Source organism: Salmo salar, chromosome ssa26 (assembly GCF_905237065.1).
Source record: "Salmo salar chromosome ssa26, Ssal_v3.1, whole genome shotgun sequence".
NCBI classification, from domain to species: domain Eukaryota; kingdom Metazoa; phylum Chordata; class Actinopteri; order Salmoniformes; family Salmonidae; genus Salmo; species Salmo salar.
This window is the reverse complement of record NC_059467.1, coordinates 26,689,220-26,712,080: the sequence shown is the minus strand read 5'-3', so window position 1 is coordinate 26,712,080 and position 22,861 is coordinate 26,689,220. Positions and strand designations below refer to the sequence as shown.

At 39.9% G+C, this 22,861-nt stretch overlaps 2 protein-coding genes across 5 annotated transcripts in view; both read left to right on the top strand.

Moving 5' to 3' along the window:
* Nucleotides 1–2,674: 2,674 nt before the first annotated feature.
* Nucleotides 2,675–12,737, top strand: LOC106587523 (ras-related and estrogen-regulated growth inhibitor-like protein). Its single transcript, XM_014175987.2, has 5 exons — nucleotides 2,675–2,843; nucleotides 3,572–3,628; nucleotides 4,317–4,390; nucleotides 9,289–9,437; nucleotides 10,357–12,737. The coding sequence occupies exons 1-5, from the start codon at nucleotides 2,792–2,794 to the stop codon at nucleotides 10,649–10,651; spliced, it is 627 nt and encodes a 208-aa protein (XP_014031462.1). The 5' UTR covers nucleotides 2,675–2,791; the 3' UTR covers nucleotides 10,652–12,737.
* Nucleotides 12,738–13,529: 792 nt separating this feature from the next.
* Nucleotides 13,530–22,861, top strand: part of LOC106587539 (serine/threonine-protein kinase 33-like) — a 40,953-nt gene continuing 31,621 nt past the window's right edge. For all 4 annotated transcript variants that reach the window (XM_045708663.1, XM_014176020.2, XM_014176015.2 and 1 more), the window contains exon 1: nucleotides 13,530–13,668. The gene's annotated coding sequence lies outside the window, so the exon portion shown is untranslated. The remainder of the gene's footprint in view (nucleotides 13,669–22,861) is intronic.

Sequence of the window (22,861 nt, the reverse complement as noted above, 5' to 3'; positions counted from 1 at the left end):
AACAAATCCTGAGCCCCAAATTCGAATGAAAAATGCAAACTAGACATTGAATTTCAGCAAGGCACGAACTAAGGAGCATTTAAAACGTGCCAACCTTAGCACCTAGAGGCAGACCAGCAGAGATTAATTTGTATCAAAAGACCTCTCACATATATTCCTGTGAAAAGATTTACTGGATCAAGAGTGAATTCCTTGCCCCTCCAAGCGGTTACAATTCTCCTTTGATGAAAGGAACCAAGCTGGGTTACTTGTTCCATCCCAAGAGATGATATCATCTTTCCTTCCTGAGAGAAACACACATTTGCTCTCAGTAAATCTTATTATTCCAGTGAATCCTGCCCTACCACCCCACGATGCGTTCCAAATGGCATCCTATTTCCTACATAGTGTACTACCTTTGACCAGAGCCATGGTCAAAATAAGTGCACTATACAGGGAATTGGGTGCCATTTGGGATGCACACTCTCACTCCAATAGACTCATTCTGGTTCATCTCTACAGACAGTATCCTGATGAGTCTTCAATCAGATCAGAGTGCTTTCTGGGAGAATTCCCTCAATACCTGCAGGATTAAGACGCAATACCTGCTGTCCTGACAATGTTGGAGGGAGATGCTGCTCCCAGGAGGTTTTCATGAAGACAGACATGATGTAATCACTCTGCCTGCAGCATTTAAACCTCTCTTTACCCTTGAAATGCTGCTCTGCTGCTGGCCCCTGTCTCATGTCAAGAGCACACATCATTTCTTTCTTAACATTACCAATAAAGGATAACATTTTTGCGGGACTACTGGTGTTTTTTTACCCATTTTTCTGCTAGTAAATATAATGTGATTACTACTCAACTTTAGGGGAATGGTGTAGTTCATAAAAGTTCCAAACCTTATGAACTACCTCCTTATTTTATTTGGTATTGTGATGCCTGTTTTTGATTAGCCACACATATGGGAGCAGGGATTTATTTTAATAGGTAAATCGGCAGCATTGCTTTTAAGGGGAGCCCCAGTCAATCAGTGTTAAGTGTTTTGTATGTGGTGAAGTCAAATGTTATTGTTGAATAACAATAGTTCGACCCCCTCGATGCATTCGGGGTAATAGTCCCAAGCGGCAGTTTGAGATCAGTTCATGGCTGTTTCTTTAGAGAAGATGGTATGAACAGCGGTTGTCTGTCTGACAACATGATGGATTTCTGGCTATAGGTTAAAAGTCTCCTATGACTGTGGGTTTATACACTTCCACAAGTCCAGAGCCATTAGGGTATGGTAGGGCCCAAACTGCAGTCTAGGGACTGTGGATCTGAAAGACAGAAATAATACATTAAATACTGTTGTTGAGGGACAGTCGTCTTCATTTGCGTGTTTTCAAGAGTACCACTCTCTTGTTGTTATCGCATGAGAGCTCTTAGATAATAGCTGGTACAGTGTATAAAAACATGGCTACTAAGTGACAAGGGTGTTGTTGTTACCTGTTTTTACTCCATCCACCATTATAGGCATTCCCCCAGCTGTTCTGTTCTGTGTCTTGTATTGTACCTGATTCTACCTGATCCTCCTCTAATAAAGGTAGTTGCGTAACACAGCATCACATCTTCCAGTCTAACTGTTTATTGTCGCTCTCACACCATAAAGTGCTGGCTTCATTGATTGTCATAATGTGATGTAGTCTACATTGAATTTGTCCAATGTGTCTTTTTTCTGTACAGTGTTCAGTCTTGTCTCCCCGCTGTGCTTCCCTCAGTGAAGATTATTGATTTGATTCTACTCATGGAACTATCAGGCAACAATACGCTGCATCATTTTTGGTCCTGGGCACATTTTAAGCCTTTTATTCCTGGGGTCTGCGACCTTTCAGTTAACAGACGTAAAATGAAACATAACAAGATAATTATGCGACACCCCTGTGAACTTTAGTCAACAATGACAGCGGTAGACATGGGGAAAAAAAATAAAATAAATGAAAGGACTTTTTGACTAGTGAAGCAGTCCATGAAATTGAAGTTAGAAGAATTGAATGACTTTCTTTGTTCTTTTTGAACTGTGGGGGGAAAAAGGGAAAGTGGATTGTTGTACCTCCCTTTCAAAGGTACTGAACCCTGCAATCAAACCATGCCTCATACATTGGACATATGTTGGCATTTAATGCTGTGCAGTTGGAGCTTATGTGTTAGCCATGGTAATTGGGAGGTATCAGCGGTATTAACTGTTTCTGGTCTTCCTAAAGCCCTGTCCATCCCCACAGCACTGCAGATGTTCAGCAGCTTACATAGTGTGTACCCAGAGGCCAAGGACAAACCCTAGATAGGTGGGACTATAAACTGGTACAGTGAATGTGAAAGAGCCATATAGAAAGCATCAAGGTTTTGTCTTTTTAGATGTCTGCATTGTAAATTGCGGTCAAATATATTACCATTTTCTGCCATGTCCTGAGGGGGGAAAACAATAAATGAAAGAAAGTAATCAAATTATCTGGAAAACATATTAACTTTGTTAAGTTATATCGAGTGCCATTTCTCCCTGTAGCTAATATTAATGTTTTAACTGGAAAGAAGCAAGAGATTCTTAAGGTATTCAGTGTTGTGGTGACCTCTGTGTAATCCAACTTGGCACTCTCCTCATTGGGTGGGAGAGGACATGAAACACTGTGTATGTTTTCCTTTTTTCCACAGGCATCTGTTGTGGCTGAGCAGTTCTTACAAGCACAGTTCTAATCCTGATACTGCCTAGCATACATGACAGCAGAAAGAAAGATAGCTCAGCTAGTCCTTCTCAGCTGCTCACCTCCAGTCTGCAGACATGAATGACATCAAGTTGGCTCTGCTGGGCAGCGAGGGAGCAGGGAAATCAGGTAAGTGCCTGAATGAATAATGTATGTGTTTGCATCATTAAGTATTTCTTTAACTGTCTGGTTTCTTGTGTTTGACTGTAGAGGCTTGCATGGTCTCCCAAATGAACAGAACAATTGAACTGCTTATTTCTATGCTTTGCATACGAAAGTGTAATTTCCCTCACTGTAAACAGTGTAACATTCTACAGTGTAGCCGTGACCAGGGGGAAATGATCACCTAGACAGATAGATAGAGATCGCTGCATGAGCTCCAAGCACAATGTTTTTAGATCATAACTCTAGAAGAGGAATGAAGTTGCTAGATTTATGTAAGGTTTTGGAGAGAGGAAATTAAGATTGATGGTTGGAACATGCATCTAATTGATGAGGAATACTTTTTCTTGTAAGGCAGGGGAAAGTGCGATTCCTCAGGCTAACTGGAACATGTTCAACCAAGGTCTCTTGAGAGAGAGAGGAATGATGCTGTGGTATAAACTAATAAAAGTAGATGCAGGAGAAAGCCCACTGCAGTGTTCAATCCACATGGAGGGGAGAGTGGAGGAGAAGAGCACAATAGGAGAAAAACGCCATGACTGAACAGCCCTGTTTTAGCTTACCAAACAACTGTTCAGGGTTCCACTACTAAGACCAAAGTATCCAAGCCTAAATTCAACTATTTGTTGTTTATGTTTTTGTTTCCTGTTTATTAATAAGCCTGTCTTACCCATGTCACATTTCTCGCTCTCCAGCTGTTCTGGTAAGGTTCCTGACAAAACGTTTCATTGGAGAGTATGCTTCCAACTCCAGTGAGTACACAGATTTCTCACCAATATTTAATGTAGGGTAGTAATGTTTTTACAATGTCATATAGATATGCTCTCATGACATTAAAAATGCAATCTGTTGTATTCACAGTTACAGTCTGTTGCTACTGGCTGTTCACCAATGTCATCAACTTAGAGAGTAAAACGTTTTATTACTTTATTACCCCTGGGAGTCTGACATGAATTGAAACACATACTGCACAGTACAAGATCCACCAGGAAGTTAAGTATAGTTCACACAGGCATTTTAATTGTGAGTGAATTTTAAGTAATCATTTACTGATTTGACTATTCAAATGATTCTTCAAGTTCACATATAGTATGTGTTAACACATGTTTTGGTTTAATGTGATATGCTTTGCCGAGGGTAACTTATAATTTGTTAATGAAGTCATTGGCATGATGACTTGTTCCCATTAGTCATTGCTTGTTTAACATGCTGGAAGATGGCTGCATTTAATGTTACAGTTTACACAGGGGTATATGATTTCAGACCTTTCCCTTAAATGAATTAACTCAGTCTACTTCATCAGAACAATCATGGTCTGGATGTTTGAGGCTTACAGTAATCATTATTTCATGGGAGAAGTCTGAACATTACTATTTACATCAGATTTGAACTATTGCACTTTTCCTATTACAATAAGTATGCATTGAACTTGTGTTACAGACTCCTTATACCGTAAAAGGCTCTCCATCGAAGGAAGACTGTTACACTTGGAAGTATTTGATCCGTGTTCACAGGTATCTGATCTGTTCCCTGCATATATTCCTATATTTCTAGCTCATGCCTAACATAGTAGTATCTAATGGCATAGGAAATAGATTGTATGTTGTGTTCTGATGTGATTTATGATATTCCACGGTAGCTGAGAACACACTGTACACAATGATCAGCCCTTGGAAAGCTGAGACAGGCAGCACTAGAACAGGTTGACTGCTTATGCAGCTGCATATGGTACCCTTTATTCCCAAACGTTGGGTTTTATTATGATTTCCCCAGGCTCAGGATGTGCCTCGTCTTCATCTATTGACTTGTTAGGGTGTGTGAGTGGTACTGTGCAGCAGGGGTTCCCAAACTTTTTCACTCAGGCCCCCCCCCCAAAAAAACACACACACAAGCACTGTTCATGACATAAACTGTTCACCCCTCTTGTTGGTGGAGAGAATTTTGCAGGTGTAAAGCTTATTTCCTGCAATTCTACACATTTGTCATGGGGTGCAAAGACAATGTAACAGTTTTAAAGCAAATTTTCTTGCAATTCTGTACATTTTGCCATGTCTAATGTGTATTTGTGATATTTGAGTGAGAAAATAATTACAACAATATCTATGGGTTAAAAAACCTAAATAAAAGAATGTTAGCTGACATGGGCTGATTGATCTGGACAAGTTATAAATATATCTCTAAGGTATACAATGACTGACATGACAAGAGGAACTGATGATGCACTACCCTATTTCAAAATGGCACCTTGTGCATTCTACTATTACAACTTTCAAGAGTAAATTTAAAGCCAGACTGAGTTCACCCCCTGCCGACCCGGGGGCGTGCCCCACAGTTTGGGAACTACTGCTGTACAGTACATGCCTTTCTCTGGTCCATTTCCTGTTTTATGGAACAAAAGGAGTCATGCACTGTTGACATGTTTTTGATGGCTTTGACTTGCCCCGAATCCCCCTTTCCCCAAAACATGTGTACTGTAAATATTGGACTATAAATCGTGCCTTCCTTTATAATACATATGTTCAAATATTTATTCTGTTCTACTGAAACATTTATTTTATGTTCGTATTGTTATCTTTTATTTCTCATTGTTGAGAAGGAACCTGTAAGTAAGCATTTCGTTGGATAGTGTATACCATTTGTATCCCATACATACAACTAATAAAACTTGAAACTATACTGCTCAAAAAAATAAAGGGAACACTTAAACAACACATCCTAGATCTGAATGAAAGAAATAATCTTATTAAATACTTTTTTCTTTACATAGTTGAATGTGCTGACAACAAAATCACACAAAAATAATCAATGGAAATCCAATTTCTCAACCCATGGAGGTCTGGATTTGGAGTCACACTCAAAATTAAAGTGGAAAACCACACTACAGGCTGATCCAACTTTGATGTAATGTCCTTAAAACAAGTAAAAATGAGGCTCAGTAGTGTGTGTGGCCTCCACGTGCCTGTATGACCTCCCTACAACGCCTGGGCATGCTCCTGATGAGGTGGCGGATGGTCTCCTGAGGGATCTCCTCCCAGACCTGGACTAAAGCATCCGCCAACTCCGGGACAGTCTGTGGTGCAACGTGGCGTTGGTGGATGGAGCGAGACATGATGTCCCAGATGTACTCAATTGGATTCAGGTCTGGGGAACGGGCGGGCCAGTCCATAGCATCAATGCCTTCCTCTTGCAGGAACTGCTGACACACTCCAGCCACATGAGGTCTAGCATTGTCTTGCATTAGGAGGAACCCAGGGCCAACCGCACCAGCATATGGTCTCACAAGGGGTGTGAGGATCTCATCTCGGTACCTAATGGCAGTCAGGCTACCTCTGGCGAGCACATGGAGGGCTGTGCGGCCCCCAAAGAAATGCCACCCCACACCATGACTGACCCACCGCCAAACCGGTCATGCTGGAGGATGTTGCAGGCAGCAGAACGTTCTCCACGGCGTCTCCAGACTCTGTCACGTCTGTCACATGTGCTCAGTGTGAACCTGCTTTCATCTGTGAAGAGCACAGAGCGCCAGTGGCGAATTTGCCAATCTTGGTGTTCTCTGGCAAATGCCAAACGTCCTGCACGGTGTTGGGCTGTAAGCACAACCCCCACCTGTGGACGTCGGGCCCTCATACCACCCTCATGGAGTCTGTCTGACCGTTTGAGCAGACACATGCACATTTGTGGCCTGCTGGAGGTCATTTTGCAGGGCTCTGGCAGTGCTCCTCCTGCTCCTCCTTGCACAAAGGCGGAGGTAGCGGTCCTGCTGCTGGTTGTTGCCCTCCTGCGGCCTCCTCCACGTCTCCTGATGTACTGGCCTGTCTCCTGGTAGCGCCTCCATGCTCTGGACACTACGCTGACAGACACAGCAAACCTTCTTGCCACAGCTCGCATTGATGTGCCATCCTGGATGAGCTGCACTACCTGAGCCACTTGTGTGGGTTGTAGACTCCGTCTCATGCTACCACTAGAGTGAAAGCACCGTCAGCATTCAAAAGTGACCAAAACATCAGCCAGGAAGCATAAGAACTGAGAAGTGGTCTGTGGTCACCACCTGCCGAACCACTCCTTTATTGGGGGTGTCTAGCTAATTGCCTATAATTTTCACCTGTTGTCTATTCCATTTGCACAACAGCATGTGAAATGTATTGTCAATCAGTGTTGCTTCCTAAGTGGACAGTTTGATTTCACAGAAGTGTGATTGACTTGGAGTTACATTGTGTTGTTTAAGTGTTCCATTTATTTTTTTGAGCAGTGTATAATTTCTAAGTGTCAGTGCTATCCAGGATCGTTTGGACATCCCTACCCTAAACCCTAATCTTAACCCCTACCCTTACCCATAACAATAACCTTTACCTAACCATTTTAAATGTCAACTTCAATGGTTTAGGGGATGTCAGATATCATGGACCAATTTGTAAGCTCCTGTGGCAAGTCTTTTTCAAGTTGACAAGATGGCGCCGACAGACACTGTTTCCCCATTTTTAGGTCAATGACAACTTTGTATAAGCATTTCGATGCACCTGCCATAATACTTGCAAGTCTGTGTACGCGACCAATAAACGTTGATATGATTTAACCTGTTTAGGATAGGGGGCAGTATTTTCACGGCTGGATAAAAAACATACCCGATTTAATCTGGTTATTACTCCTGCCCAGTAACTAGAATATGCATATAATTATTTTATTTGGATAGAAAACACCCTAAAGTTTCTAAAACTGTTTGAATGGTGTCTGTGAGTATAACAGAACTCATGTGGCAGGCCAAAACCTGAAAAGATTCCATACAGGAAGTGCCCTCTCTGACCATTTATTGGCCTTCTATAGCCTCTTTATGGAAAACAGAGGATCTCTGCTGTAACGTGACATTTTGTAAGGTTCCCATAGGCTCTCAGAAGGCGCCAGAACGGGGAATGATGACTCTGCAGTCCCTGGGCGGAAAACAGTAGGGGATTTGGAAAGTGGTCGATCTGAGAACAATGACACAGGCGCACGCGTGCACGTGAAGACACCATTTTCACCCTTCGGATAGTGTCTTGAACGCAAGAACAAACGCCGCTATTTGGATATAACTATGGATTATTTGGAACCAAAACAACATTGGGTGTTGAAGTAGAAGTCCTGGGAGTGCATTCTGACGAAGAACAGCAAAGGTAATCCAATTTTTCTTATAGTAAATCTGAGTTTGGTGAGTGCCAAACTTGGTGGGTGTCAAAATAGCTGGCCATGATGGCCGGGCTATCTACTCAGAATATTGCAAAATGTGCTTTCACCGAAAAGCTATTTTAAAATCAGACACCGTGATTGCATAAAGGAGTTCTGTATCTATAATTCTTAAAATAATTGTTATGTTTTTTGTGAACGTTTATCGTGAGTAATTTAGTAAATTCACCGGAAGTTTCGGTGGGTATGCTAGTTCTGAACGTCACATGCTAATGTAAAAAGCTGTTTTTTTTATATAAATATGAACTTGATTGAACAAAACATGCATGTATTGTATAACATAATGTCCTAGGTGTGTCATCTGATGAAGATCATCAAAGGTTAGTGCTGCATTTAGCTGTGGTTTTGGTTTTTGTGACATTATATGCTAGCTTGAAAAATGGGTGTCTGATTATTTCTGGCTGGGTACTCTCCTGACATAATCTAATGTTTTGCTTTCGTTGTAAAGCCTTTTTGAAATCGGACAATGTGGTTAGATAAAGGAGAGTCTTGTCTTTAAAATGGTGTAAAATAGTCATATGTTTGAAAAATTGAATTTTTTGGATTTTTGAGGAGTTTGTAATTCGCACCACGCTCTATCATTGGATATTGGTGAGGCGTTCCGCTAGCGGAACATCTAGATGTAAGAGGTTTTAAACACAAGCTTATACTCAACAGCTTCATCTCCCATTACTTTTCTCATATTCCATAGTTCTCTGAGGGGTGAGGCTACCTAAAAATGGACCTCTAATAAATAGTTTAAAGGTTTTGCACAGTTACTCTATTTCCTCTAAAGACCGATGCTGGAGATGAGAAGCAGGTACAGGGAGTCAACATTTAATCAGGAACAGACAGGTAACACAACAGGAACAGCTTCAGTACACGGGTAAACAACAACAAACGACAATTAGTGCTGAAGCAGGGAACAGAGCGGTGAACCAGACAGATATAGGGGAGGTAATGACAGAGGTGATTGAGTCCAGGTGAGTCCAATAATCACTGATGCGCGTGTCGGGGGGAAGGCAGGTGTGCGTAATGCTGGGGAGCCTGGCGCCTTTTAGCACCAGGCAGGCGTGACAATTTCCCATGTAAAATAGCCTTTGAGTGACCATAACATCATTCATAATATTTTTTCCATTAGTTCCCATAAGTCAGGTAAGATGTGTGAGGATGTGTTTGTGATCTGTTGTCCACCCCCTGTCCCCTGCCCTGTCAGAGTGGAGAGAGCAAATGTATCCTGGAAGAGCCGGTGGAGTGGGCCGATGGATTTATCGTGGTGTACAACATCAGCGACCGAACGTCCTTCCTCAACGCCCAAAACATCCTATGTCAGATCAAAGAAGCCCGCGGAGAGAGCTGCAAGGGGTGAGTGACTGTGACCTGCGACCCAGGGCCTGATTCCTACCGGAGGGAAGAGATTGGGCTTTGATGAATTAATGATTCCCATTCCTGGACAGACGTTTAGGCTAACAGGAGGGAACACACCAGTTAAAGTGGCAGATTCCAACATGATTTTAACATTGTTGTACCATAGAGAAAATAGAAGTCAAAGTGAACACAAAAGGCAGCTGTCTGTGATAGAAGTGTAGGCTTTTCCTTCTTGATAAACATGTTTTGTAGGATTTACAACCTCATTGCTCGACTTAGTTAATTATATGAGTAAATTATTTCTCATGCTCAATTGAATTTGCCCCAGAACGACTTGTATTCAATTTTCTCAGAGGTGTTAATCAAAACATGATTAAATACTAGAAGAAATATTGGGATTCCACTGGACATTTGTTACAGGACTTTAAGTGAAAGTAGTTTGCAACCAGTCGACGGCCGCTATGTGGAACCGTGAGCTGGGACAGCTTGAGATGATAAAGACTCACATATGGCTCACAAAATGACATGGGTGGTCAGGCCTAATTTGTGTAGCGGGATTTTACTTCAGCTGGGTCCTGATGGTTTGACACTCCATGAAATAGACGTGAAGCAGAAGTCACCCTCACTGTATATCAAAAGAGCACTTTGGGCGAGGGTCTGTCTGCATTATATAAACTCTCTGAAACTTCACTGAAGCCACCACTTGGCCTACTTGGTTTGTTTTCCTTTGATACTGTGGGCTGCTTCAATAAACATTTCAGTAGTTTACACAGCCTTACTAATTCAGATGAATGTGATGAACGTCAGATGAAATTTGTGATGAGTCAGCAGAAACACATCATTTTGATTAAGTTTATGATCATTTTAAGGAAAGTTTAAGGGAGGTTTTTGACCCTGGTGTGCTTGTTTGGGACAGAGAGATGGACAAGATGGACATCCCAATCTGCCTGGTGGGGAACAAGCAGGACCTGTGCCACGCCCGTCAGGTGTTTGAGGAGGAGGGCTGTGCCTTGGCTCAGGAGCACAGATGCCACTTCCAGGAGGTGTCTGCAGCAGAGGACTACCTGGAGATATCCAACCTCTTCACCAAGCTCATCCGCCACGTCATGGATCACCTGAAGTACCGGGCCGACCGCCGCCGCTACAGTGGTTCTAAGTCCATGGCCAAGCTCATCAACAATGTCTTCGGCAAGAGGAGGAAATCTGTCTGAAGGTGGGGGTGCTCATGTGGACGTTGATGGGATGTTTGATTGGGGTGACTTGTGTTTATATGTTGTGGACGCCTGGGTTGTTGATTCTGATGAACACTTCTTGTGATAGGGACAGGGACAGCTCTGTAAGTGTGAATGACATACGTCATAGTCCAGACTTTACAGTGGTGGAAAAAGTACTAAAATGTCATACTTGAGTAGAAGTGAAGATACCTTAATAGAAAAGTGAAAGTCACCCAGTAAAATACTACTTGAGTAAAAGTCTAAAAGTATTTGGTTTTAAACATACTTAAGTACCAAAAGTAAAGTATTAATAATAAAAAATGCCTTATATTATGCAAACCAGATGGCACAATTGGTATATTTTTTATTTATTTACGGATAGCCAGAGGCACACTCCAACACTCAGACATTAATTTACAAATGAAGCATTTGTGTTTAGTTGGTCCGCCAGATCAGAGTCAGTAGAGATGACAAGGATGTTCTCTTAATAAGTGTGTGAATTGGACCATTTTCCTGTCAAAATGTGACGAGTACTTTTGGGTATCGGAGAAAATGTATGGAGTAAAAAGTACATTATTTTCTTTAGGAATGTAGTAAAGTAAAAGTAGTCAAAAATATAAATAGTAAAGTGAAGTACAGATACCCTAAAAAAACTACTTAAGTAGTACTTTAAAGTATTTTTACTTAAGTACTTTACACCATTGAGACTTTATCTGTAGCCCCTGTTTACTGTCGATTGTGTAACATCTACGTATTTAGCAACAGCTGACCCTACTTAATGTCAAGTTTGTCATGTAATCAAATAATTGTTCTCTTTTTTCAAGAAGTCACTTTGCCATAAAGATATTCTTACATTTAAATCCCATGTTGCCAGTAGAGTATCCTTCAATGCTTAAGTTCCTTTCCTAATTCCAAACTATTTCAAGGAAAATTACTTTCCAAAAGTAGTTTTATGGATCTAAGAGGAATATGCACCAATGTCTTAATGTAAATCCCACCACTCAGAGGAGACAGTAATAAGGTGAGAATTATTGGTAAATTGCCTCACTAACAACATCTTATGGCATATGACTTCACATAAATCCTATAGAATTTCTGCTGTGGCAGTATTACATGGGCTGTTTCTAATTTTAATCTGTAACAATGGGTAAAATTGCTTTTCTGTGGACAGGAACATAAGCAGCTAGTATATTAATTCCCTACATAGTAGTAAAGGAATGTGCAGCTATTTTTTTTGCATGTACATATTCTGTTGATTTCCTGTATTCAATGTGTTTGCTGATGTATTACAACTTTGGATAGTACGAGCAAATGTCTGTGATTGTGTTATGCATAAAAACAAACGTTCCCTCTCATTCTTGTTTCTAGTTGAAAAATACCCACTGGGCACAGATGTCAATTCAAAGTTTATTTCATGTTGGTTCAACGTGATTCAACCAGTGTGTACCCAGTGGGTGATTATGCCTGGTGTGGACCAACTTGCAATTAAAGAGCTATTTGGGGTATGAGTATTGTGTGAATTATTCAATGAACTAAATAATGTCCCATTTGTATTATGTGGTTTAAAGTCAATGATTCAGCTACGCTCCAATAGTTTGTTCTGGTGAAACACCTTGCTTTTTTTCATCCAATAATTTTGTTGAATAGTGCTTTGAATATGAATCGAATGCAAAACAACCCACAATTAGCATACCAGTCATTGCTTTGGAGTCTCATTAAAACCGACTGTTGGTAGGATAATGTGTATACAACCCAGCTCAGACCTGCAAGGCTTAACTGCTGTGCTTGGATTTCAGGGTACTGTTTGCATGTGATCAACTATCTCATCTAGTGATTGTTATCTTTGCAAAGAGCAGAAACATTGATTTAACTAAGCTTGTAATGTCTTTAAATGTCTGTCAAATGTCTGTCTTTAGCATGTCTGTCCAAAATGTTATCCCTAAGTTTGAAATGCTTTTTTAGTTTGGCTCAGTTCTTAATAAGGAATTTAATATCACAATAATGTTTTATGTCTTTTCCATTGTGTTGTATTTATAAAATGTGGTCATATGTTGATAGACAATAAAATTGCAAAAGTGTATTATACAAGCATCGCTCTTTCAAATGTGCAACCATAATTAATGTTTACAACGGACAGTCCAAGAACTGGCAAGATGCCCAAACAGTGGAAGCTATTAAAGTGGGGGACTCAAAGGAGCTCTGGAATCTAGTAACACTTACAATGTGTTTGATGATCTTGCCTTTACTTTTAAGATTAATTAAAAGTTATTGTCATGCTACAGTAACAGGGATTGCATTTTGTCAAAAATAATGTTGCTGTCATCCTCATAAACTGCCAACTTGGCATTTAGGTAGGTTTAAAATAGCGTACTGCAAGGAGGTCCAAATACCACTGTTTATCACATTTAAACTGTACCGTTCAATCCTAAAGCTGATAATTGGAAATATGAATTTTTGAATTTTACAGAAATGGAATTGTAACATTATGTACAAAATAATAATAAACATATTGACGACAATATTTTTTTATATCACATTTCTCCACTAGATGGGGACTAATCACCATGTAGGCGGATAGGCCACCCTGTGAAGTTTGCATACGTAAACTATAGTGCTATTCAGTTTGACTTACCATAGTCATAGACTTTATTCTTATCTTCATGAAATGTGTGAAAATAAATAGGTTTACTATTCAAAACATTCCAATGTATGACAATTTGTATACCGTAACAGCAATACATGAATTATGTATTTCTATAAGAATATACATTTCCTTTAGCAGAGCATTCAAATCAAGTGTTACTGTTGGTAGAGAACATTATATGACGCCAGATTTTCATAGCGCTTTTTTTGTCCCTGTTTAGTACCCGTAGTACACCACCTTTCGCATCGCACAAGAAAAGTTTGGGAAAGTAGTTCTGGCGATGTCACTTGATTCCTGGTTGCTAAAGAGACTGTAACGTTGGATGAATACAATAACGAATCTCACGTTACCCTCAACAAACAAACATAAGGTAAATGCATGTTAATAGATTAATAGGATTTAAATGAGTTAGCTATGTTTCAATGAAAAGTAGGTAGTTTGCGTACTTCTCGCGGTTGCCATGGCAACACACGCAAAAGCAGCCGTGTGTTTTGTTTTGACTAGCCTCTGCAGTTTTTGCTAATGAGTAACGTTAAGTAATCTTCATTAATAATGTGTAATTATGTAGCTATATATTACGTTTTGTGGCGGTGGCTACATATAATTTCATTAATTCGAGATGAACGTTAATCTAGTTCAGGGATGGGCAACTCCGGTCCTTGAGGGCTGGTGTGCCGGTGTCACACTTTTTCCTAACAAATAGAGCTGATTACACTAATTGCATTCTAAACTGAAGATCATGATTAGTTAATTATTGGAGTCAGGTGGGTTGCAGGTGCTGGGACGAATGTGTGACACCAATCCGTTCCCCGAGGACTGGATTTGACCATCCCTGATGTAGTTAATGATTATTTTGAGGAGTCCTGTAAATTAGCTTGCTTATTACTAAAGTTAGCTCTATTTCATCAGTGAACTGTGTGTGGGAAAAAAAGTTACCTAACTAATAGGCCTACAACTATTTTCCCAACATATTATATTGTAGGTAAGTAGTCAGTGGTGTAAAGTATTTAAGTAAAAATACTTTAAACTACTACTTAAATCGTTTTTTTTGCTATCTGTACTTTACTATTTATATTCTTGACTACATTTACTTGACTACATTCCAAAAGAAAATAATGTACTTTTTAATCCATACATTTTCCCTGACACCCAAAAGTACTCTTTACATTTTGAATGTTTAGCAGGACATGAAAATGGTCCAATTCACACACTTATCAAGAAAACATCCCAACTGCCTCTGATTTGGTGGACTCACTAAACAAAAATGCTTCATTTGTAAATGTCTGAGTGTTGAAGTGTGTAAATCTGTAGATTTAAGAAAATAAAAGAACATTGTGCTGTTTGCTTAATATAAGCAATTTTATTTATACTTTTCATTTTGATACTTAAGTATATTTAAAACCAAATACATTTAGACTTTTACTTGAGTCATTTCCTATTAAGGTATCTTTACTCAAGTATGAAAATTGGGTACTTCTTCCACCACTGTAAGTAGAAAACTAGCTGACTTAATTTGCAGACAGAAAGCTGTTAAAAGGAATCCTTCAAACTCCATTCAATCAGTGCATTGAATGTTTTTAAACATCACACACATTAAAACACTACTATGCAGGTTTCATGCCAGTTAATTATATTTAGCAGGAACAGGTCAAAGAAAGTTAATTGCTGCTTGTATGAGGTTGAAATAATTATGTGTTTCAAGCAGCTGGGTATTGGCTCCTCCTGCAATAATGCCTTTCTTGGTTAAGAATGTAATGTTCTTGTTTCATGGCTTCCTCTAATGACACGTTTGAATAGGCTAGGCCCATATAATTAGAACAGTAATGGTAATTTAATAAGATCTCTATGGCTAGGCCTACCAGTCTAAGATAAACTGCAGTGGGCCGAAAAGCGTGAAGTTGATTGATCCCCGTCAAGGGAGGTGCTGATTTAAAAAAAAAAAACATTTGTTTTGTATATGACAGTGAAACAGTCTTATGACTATAAAATGTGTTGGCACCTTAAATTCTTGCAGAAATGTTTGATGAAGACTGAAATAAGATCAAAATCTGTTGTTTGAGTGCACTTGAAAAATGCAGCATGCAATATGAATCGTATGAAGAGGTAACTCCGTTGATCGCTTAGCCAATTTATTGAAAGCTAGTCAATGTTAGTCTGACTAGCCTAGCCAGTTATTGTAAATGTCAATTTGCCTGCTCAGGAAGCTAGTGTGAGCTTCATGAGGTTATGTCTCATTTCAAGTAACTATCTGCAGGCGTAGGCCTTTACACTTGTACGGGTTGAAAACGGCAGATTTGGACATTGATAAGTGGCTAAATTGGAACGCAGTGGCTGTACAATAACATGCTATACATCAGAGTTCAGGTTTTCCACTTCACAGCTTTGCATGGGTTTTGACTGACAGCCGTTCTGTCTTGAGCACTGCGTGCGACAAGAATTTGCCCCTATCCCTCCCACTAATTGGGCAACTTTTGCAAGTGTTTTGTTGTCCGAGTGAGGAAAATGCTGTAAATTACAAGGACTCTATTTACTTTGAAAGATGAGACATTGGGGATTATAATAAATACAGCTTTGATGTCATACAAGCAAGCCAAACACCCGCAAGTCAAAATGTGCACTTCACGTTTCCATATCATAAAACTCATGTCATATACAGTGTCAATGTTTGATTACTATGTTTGATGTACAGTTAGAAGATGACATGGTGTTATACAGTTGAAGTCGGAAGTTTACATACACCTTAGCCAAATACATTTAAACTCAATTTTTCACAATTCCTGACATTTAATCCTAGTAAAAATTCCCTGTCTTATGTCAGTTAGGATCACCACTTTATTTTAATAATGTGAAATATCAGAATAATAGTAGAGAAAATGATTTATTTCAGCTTTTATTTCTTTCATCACATTCCCAGTGGGTCAGAAGTTTACATACACTCAATTAGTATTTGGTAGCATTACCTTTAAATTGTTTAACTTGGGTCAAACATTTCAGGTAACCTTCCACAAGCTTCCCACAATAAGTTTGGTGAATTTTGACCTATTCCTCCTGACAGAGCTGGTGTAACTGAGTCAGGTTTGTAGGCCTCCTTGCTCGCACATGCTTTTTCAGTTCTGCCCACACATTTTCTATAGGATGGAGGTCAGGGTTTTGTGATGGCCACTCCAATACCTTGACTTTGTTGTCCTTAAGCCATTTTGCCACAACTTTGGAAATATGCTTGGGGTCATTGTCCATTTGGAAGACCAATTTGTGACCAAGCTTTAACTTCCTAACTGATGTCTTGAGATGTTGCTAATATTGTTGCTAATATATCCACATCATTTTCCTGCCTCATGATGTCATCTATTTTGTGAAGTGCACCAGTCCCTCCTGCAGCAAAGCACCCCCACAACATGATGCTGCCACCCCCATGCTTCACGGTTGGGATGGTGTTCTTCGGCTTGCAAGCCTCCCCCTTTTTCCTCCAAACATAATGATGGTCATTGTGGCCAAACAGTACTATTTTTGTTTCATCAGACCAGAGGACATTTCTCCAAAAAGTATGTCCCCATGTGCAGTTGCAAACTGAAGTCTGGCTTTTTTATGGCGGATTTGGTGCAGTGGATTCTTCCTAGCTGAGTGGCCTTTCAGGTTATGTCGATATAGGACTAATTTTACTGTGGATATATATAGTTTTTTTACCTGTTTCCTCCAGCATATTCACATGGTCCTTTGCTGTTGTTCTGGGATTGATTTGCACTTTTCGCACCAAAGTACGTTCATTTCTAGGAGACAGAATGCATCTCCTTCCTGAGCTGTAAGACAGCTGCGCGGTCCCATGGTGTTTATACTTGCGTACTATTGTTTGTACAGATAAACGTGGTACCTTCAGGCATTTGGAAATTGCTCCCAAGGATGAACCAGACTTGTGGAGGTCTACAATGTTTTATTTTCTGAGGTCTTGTCTGATTTCTTTTGATTTTCCCATGATGTCAAGCAAAGGGGCACTGAGTTTGAAGGTAGGCCTTGAAATACTTCCACAGGTACACCTCCAATTGACTCAAATGATGTCAATTAGCCTATCAGAAGCTTCTAAAGCCATTACATCATTTTATGGAATTTTCCAAGCTGTTAAAAGGCACAGTCAACTTAGTGTATGTAAACTTCTGACTCACTGGAATTGAGAGACACTGAAATAATCTGTCTATAAGCAATTGTTGGAAAAATTTCTTGTCATGCACAAAGTAGATGTCCTAACCGACTTGCCAAAACTATAGTTTGTTAACAAGAAATTTGTGGAGTAGTTGAAAAACAAGTTTTAATGACTCCAACCTAAGTGTATGTAAACTTCCGACTTCAACTGTACCTTGGCTTGTCTTGAACAGAAAAAGCCTATATTTGTTGTATTGTGAAGAAAGTTTGCAGCCGCTCACGCATCTAAATGCACTTACGACTGTGTGCACCAAAATGACCATCTGCTTCTCTGAATTGCCTTGAGAAAGCGTAAATCATGGTCTACTGATGCGAGACGCTATAGTCCAGTGCCCTTTGTGACATAGCTACACGCCTCTGAGACCACCACCCGCTGGAAACGCACAGCCTGATCGAGCACCTCCCTCCCCACAATTCTCAACCAATGCGGCTCTGGTACGCGTCCTCTATTCATTTGAATGTGTTGACAGTTAGAGAAATAGCTTGAGCTGCACTGAGAAGTCAAAAAGTATGAAAGCCAATGGTCCAATATTCTAGGACACTGCTGTGCGTATGCATTTTGGACAATGATAAACACAACACTGTGAGATCATATTTTATGATTTTGCTAGTCATGTTGGCGACACGCTTTCAAATGATGCCCACCCGACCCAGGTTGCAATTTATAATGGACTCTTTTTGGATTGCGTAAACAACAGTAATTGTGTGAAGGCGAGGATGCAGGGTTGTGTTACAAACAAAACAACTAAAATTGAGCTTGCTCTAGTTCCTCATCGGCACAGCTAGGAGAGCTCAAAATAGCACCTTTTATAGTTGAAGACTCTTCTTTGAGTCATAAAAGTTCATTGAAATTACTTAGGGACTGTGCACACTTTGGAGAGCTGTGTGGCAACATAGATGTTGCACCTAACCCAACTTTTCCAATAATATTTTTATGTTACTGAATGTATCCAGAGTATTTTCAGATTTTGTTATAAACAAATGTGGCGAAAAGTACAGTAAATGTAAAATGCACATAAAATCAAGTTTTATGTTTGGATTCAGTCTTGTCAGGTGAACTGTTGTGTCCTCACCTTTATCATAATTTTCCCATAATCTCCAAACTGTTCCCTTTTCATTGCAACCATGGTTATGCATATGCTTTCCATGTTTCTTCTGTAAGAAACATTTCAATTTAGCCCTATCCATATAAGCCAAATCTCATGAGTGTAAGGGTTAAAGAAACATTCAGTCATATAATTTGCATAAACCCCAAAAAGTATAGATGGAAATGTGTGTGTGTGTGTGTCATGTATGCTAGAATGGAGGTTTAAAATCTACAGCTGCATATGCATATTAGCCAACATGGCATATCCTACACATAGCCTATACCTTGCAATACAATCTTCTCTAAAAACAGCTGGGAAAAATGTATACAATGTGCTCTTCAATAAGATGACCAGAGTTTGATTCTAAACCAGATGAGTTCTCAAATGTCAGCAGCTGCCCAATACCATGGTCGGCACGCATAATGTTGAATGCATTTTAATATAAGATATGGAGAATGATAAAGAGTCTGCAGGATTATAGAAAAAGCACTTGGGAAATGAATGTTTGAGTTTCAAATGCTAAATGTCCAGCGAATTGTAATAGATTTAGGTGGTTTAAATGAGTACTTTCCTACTAACCTTCGAAGTTGACGGTGCCAAATTCTTGCCAATCCATTATTCTACTACTAAATATGCATGTTTTCCATAGTGTACCTGTCATGCCTATACATTAGAACAAAGAACATCACATTTAGTGTTTCACCATTTTGAGTACAGAGACAAATAGCAAAGATGTCTCAGGCAGTATTTGAAGTATCTGTCATCAACACATGCTTCAGTATCCCCCCCTCTCTAGGAGCACTTGTGTGTATCGAAAGGATACCACCCTGGTCACCAATGTAGAGAGAGAGAAGTGCCTTAGCGGAATGCAATCTCAAGATTGTGTAGTCCAGAGACGAGAACTGTACCATCTACAGCAAAAGTCTGGGCTCCTGACGGGGACAATACAATTCTCATCACAGCGTATTACAATAGTAAAACATGATCTGTTTTTCTCCTCGTCAAACTGATTCTATATTGAATGCAGTATTTGAGATGCTCTAACAAGCATGTGTATCTGTAGTTGCTTCTCTTCAACTCTAAAAATCAATAGACTGTAAGATAAAACCCACAAAAAGACAACAGACAAATGCATATGGGGTCTCAATGTCTAATAGTGATGGCAGGGCTAGTTCAAACTGCAGTAGGATGGTTCTCCTCACAGGTGAATGAATCAGCTGAGCCCATGCTTGGTGAATAGCACTTGGTTGATCTCTGGGACCAGGACAAAGGAGAGGAGAACTGAATAGATCATGGGAGACATGAATGAATGAAAGAAATCATCACAGCAGAGGATTGTAGTTTAGAACCTAGAAAATAACATCCTGACAGTAACATTTTTTACAATAACTAGGGTAAGGATGGAGAAATGACAATTACTAGGGTAAGGATAGAGGCAGGGTGCTCTGCATCCTATTCCAACTAGGCCAATTGACAAGGATAATGTAGTCTCAAAATCCCAACCCTAGGCAACACGGTGACTAGGGTCTGGTTTCAATGGACTCTTTTGGCATAGAGGAACTACGTCACTGCCTACGTCTATAAGGGTAGAAAAAATATCTGTGGACTCTCCCAAAAGGGAGAGGCAGACATGCCAGAACGCTGCGGATGCAAACTAGCCACTTGTGAAATGCACTCCATAAAAAATATCTGTGATCTCCATCTTGCTAGCTACTAATTTGTTTTTTGTTGAAGTGGATAAAGTAGTGATGTAGGCAGTGACGTAGTTCCTCTGACAAAAGAGTAGTCACTGCTTTTGCCTAGGATCGGGTTTACAAGCATTTATTTTTTTGTCAGCATGAATGCCTTGATGACTGTATTAGCTTTACAATACTTGTCCTATAGATTTTTGTAGTCTTAAATTATTACTAATAATGATAGCTAAAGCGCCCTGTCCCAGAATGGCATGCTAGTGATAAAGCTACAGTATCTGCTGCTGCCAGCTAGCAACATGTCTGCTTATTTTAGCTAGCTTGCTACATTGCTAAGGTTACTGCGTTCTAAGTAAAGTTGGGAGTTATTTTACATTGATGGTATCATGTTTCTATAACTAAATAGATTACAAATATTAAAAAGACTTGAAGCAGTTTGTCAGGCAGAGATCTCTCGAGCTATCGCCAGCTGTGTTTATGTATCTTAGGTATAGAGAACATGATTGGCAAACGTGATCAGCAGAGATGGTACCTGGATAGTAAGAGTTTTGATTGATTTACTGTTTAGTACTTGGCAGCGTTTGCCTGTCCAGCTAGCGAACATACAAGTACGTATTTTGAAAACAATTGCAAGAATTAACATTGCCAACAAACAGAAATGTGTTCATATGAAATATGCAAAATATTTAAAAAAGTCTCCTCCCTCGCCAGAAAGCAATCATCTCCAAAACTAAAGCAATCGGCCTACCGCCTACAGAGGATAGTGCTGTCCAAAGTAGAGGTCGACCGATTATGATTTTTCAACGCCGATACCGATTATTGGAGGACAAAAAAAGCCGATACCGATTAATCGGTCGATTTAATTTTTATTTTCTTTATTTGTAATAATGACAATTACAACAATACTGAATGAACACTTATTTTTACTTAATATAATACATCAATAAAATCAATTTAGCCTCAAATAAATAATGAAACATGTTCAATTAGGTTTAAATAATGCAAAAACAAAGTGTTGGAGAAGAAAGTAAAAGTGCAATATGTGCCATGTAAGAAAGCTAACGTTTAAGTTCCTTGCTCAGAACATGAGAACATATGAAAGCTGGTGGTTCCTTTTAACATGAGTCTTCAATTTTCCCAGGTAAGAAGTTTTGGGTTGTAGTTTATTATAGGACTATTTCTCTCTATACGATTTGTATTTCATTTACCTTTGACTATTGGATGTTCATATAGGCACTTTAGTATTGCCAGTGTAACAGAATAGCTTCCGTCCCTCTCCTCGCTCCTACCTGGGCTCGAACCAGGAACACATCGACAACAGCCACCCTCGAAGCAGCGTTACCCATGCAGAGCAAGGGGAACAACTACTCCAAGTCTCAGAGCGAGTGACGTTTGAAACGCTATTAGCGCGCACCCCGCTAACTAGCTAGCCATTTCACATCGGTTATACCAGCCTAATCTTGGGAGTTGATAGGCTTGAAGTCATAAACAGCGCAATGCTTGAAACACAGTGAAGAGCTGCTGGCAAAACGCACGAAAGTGCTGTTTGAATGAATGCTTACGAGCCTGCTGGTGCCTACCACCACTCAGTCAGACTGCTCTATCAAATCGTAGACTTAATTATAATATAATAAACACACAGAAATACGAGCCGTAGGTCATTAATATGGTCGAATCCGGAAACTATCATCGCGAAAACAAAATGTTTTTCCTTTCAGTGAAATACGGAACCGTTACGTATTTTATCTAACGGGTGGCATCCCTAAGTTTAAATATTCCTGTTACATTGCACAACCTTAAATGTTATGTCATAATTACGTAAAATTCTGGCAAATTAGTTCGCAATGAGCCAGGCGGCCCAAACTGTTGCATATACCCTGACTCTGCGTGCAATGAACGCAAGAGAAGTGACACAATTTCACCTGGTTAATATTGCCTGCTAACCTGGATTTCTTTTAGTTAAATATGCAGGTTTAAAAATACACTGCTCAAAAAAATAAAGGGAACACTAAAATAACACATCCTAGATCTGAATGAATGAAATAATCTTATTAAATACTTTTTTCTTTACATAGTTGAATGTGCTGACAACAAAATCACACAAAAATAATCAATGGAAATCCAATTTATCAACCCATGGAGGTCTGGATTTGGAGTCACACTCAAAATTAAAGTGGAAAACCACACTACAGGCTGATCCAACTTTGATGGAATGTCCTTAAAACAAGTCAAAATGAGGCTCAGTAGTGTGTGTGGCCTCCACGTGCCTGTATGAACTCCCTACAACGCCTGGGCATGCTCCTGATGAGGTGGCGGATGGTCTCCTGAGGGATCTCCTCCCAGACCTGGACTAAAGCATCCGCCAACTCCTGGACAGTCTGTGGTGCAACGTGGCGTTGGTGGATGGAGCGAGACATGATGTCCCAGATGTGCTCAATTGGATTCAGGTCTGGGGAACGGGCGGGCCAGTCCATAGCATCAATGCCTTCCTCTTGCAGGAACTGCTGACACACTCCAGCCACATGAGGTCTAGCATTGTCTTGCATTAGGAGGAACCCAGGCCAACCGCACTAGCATATGTTCTCACAAG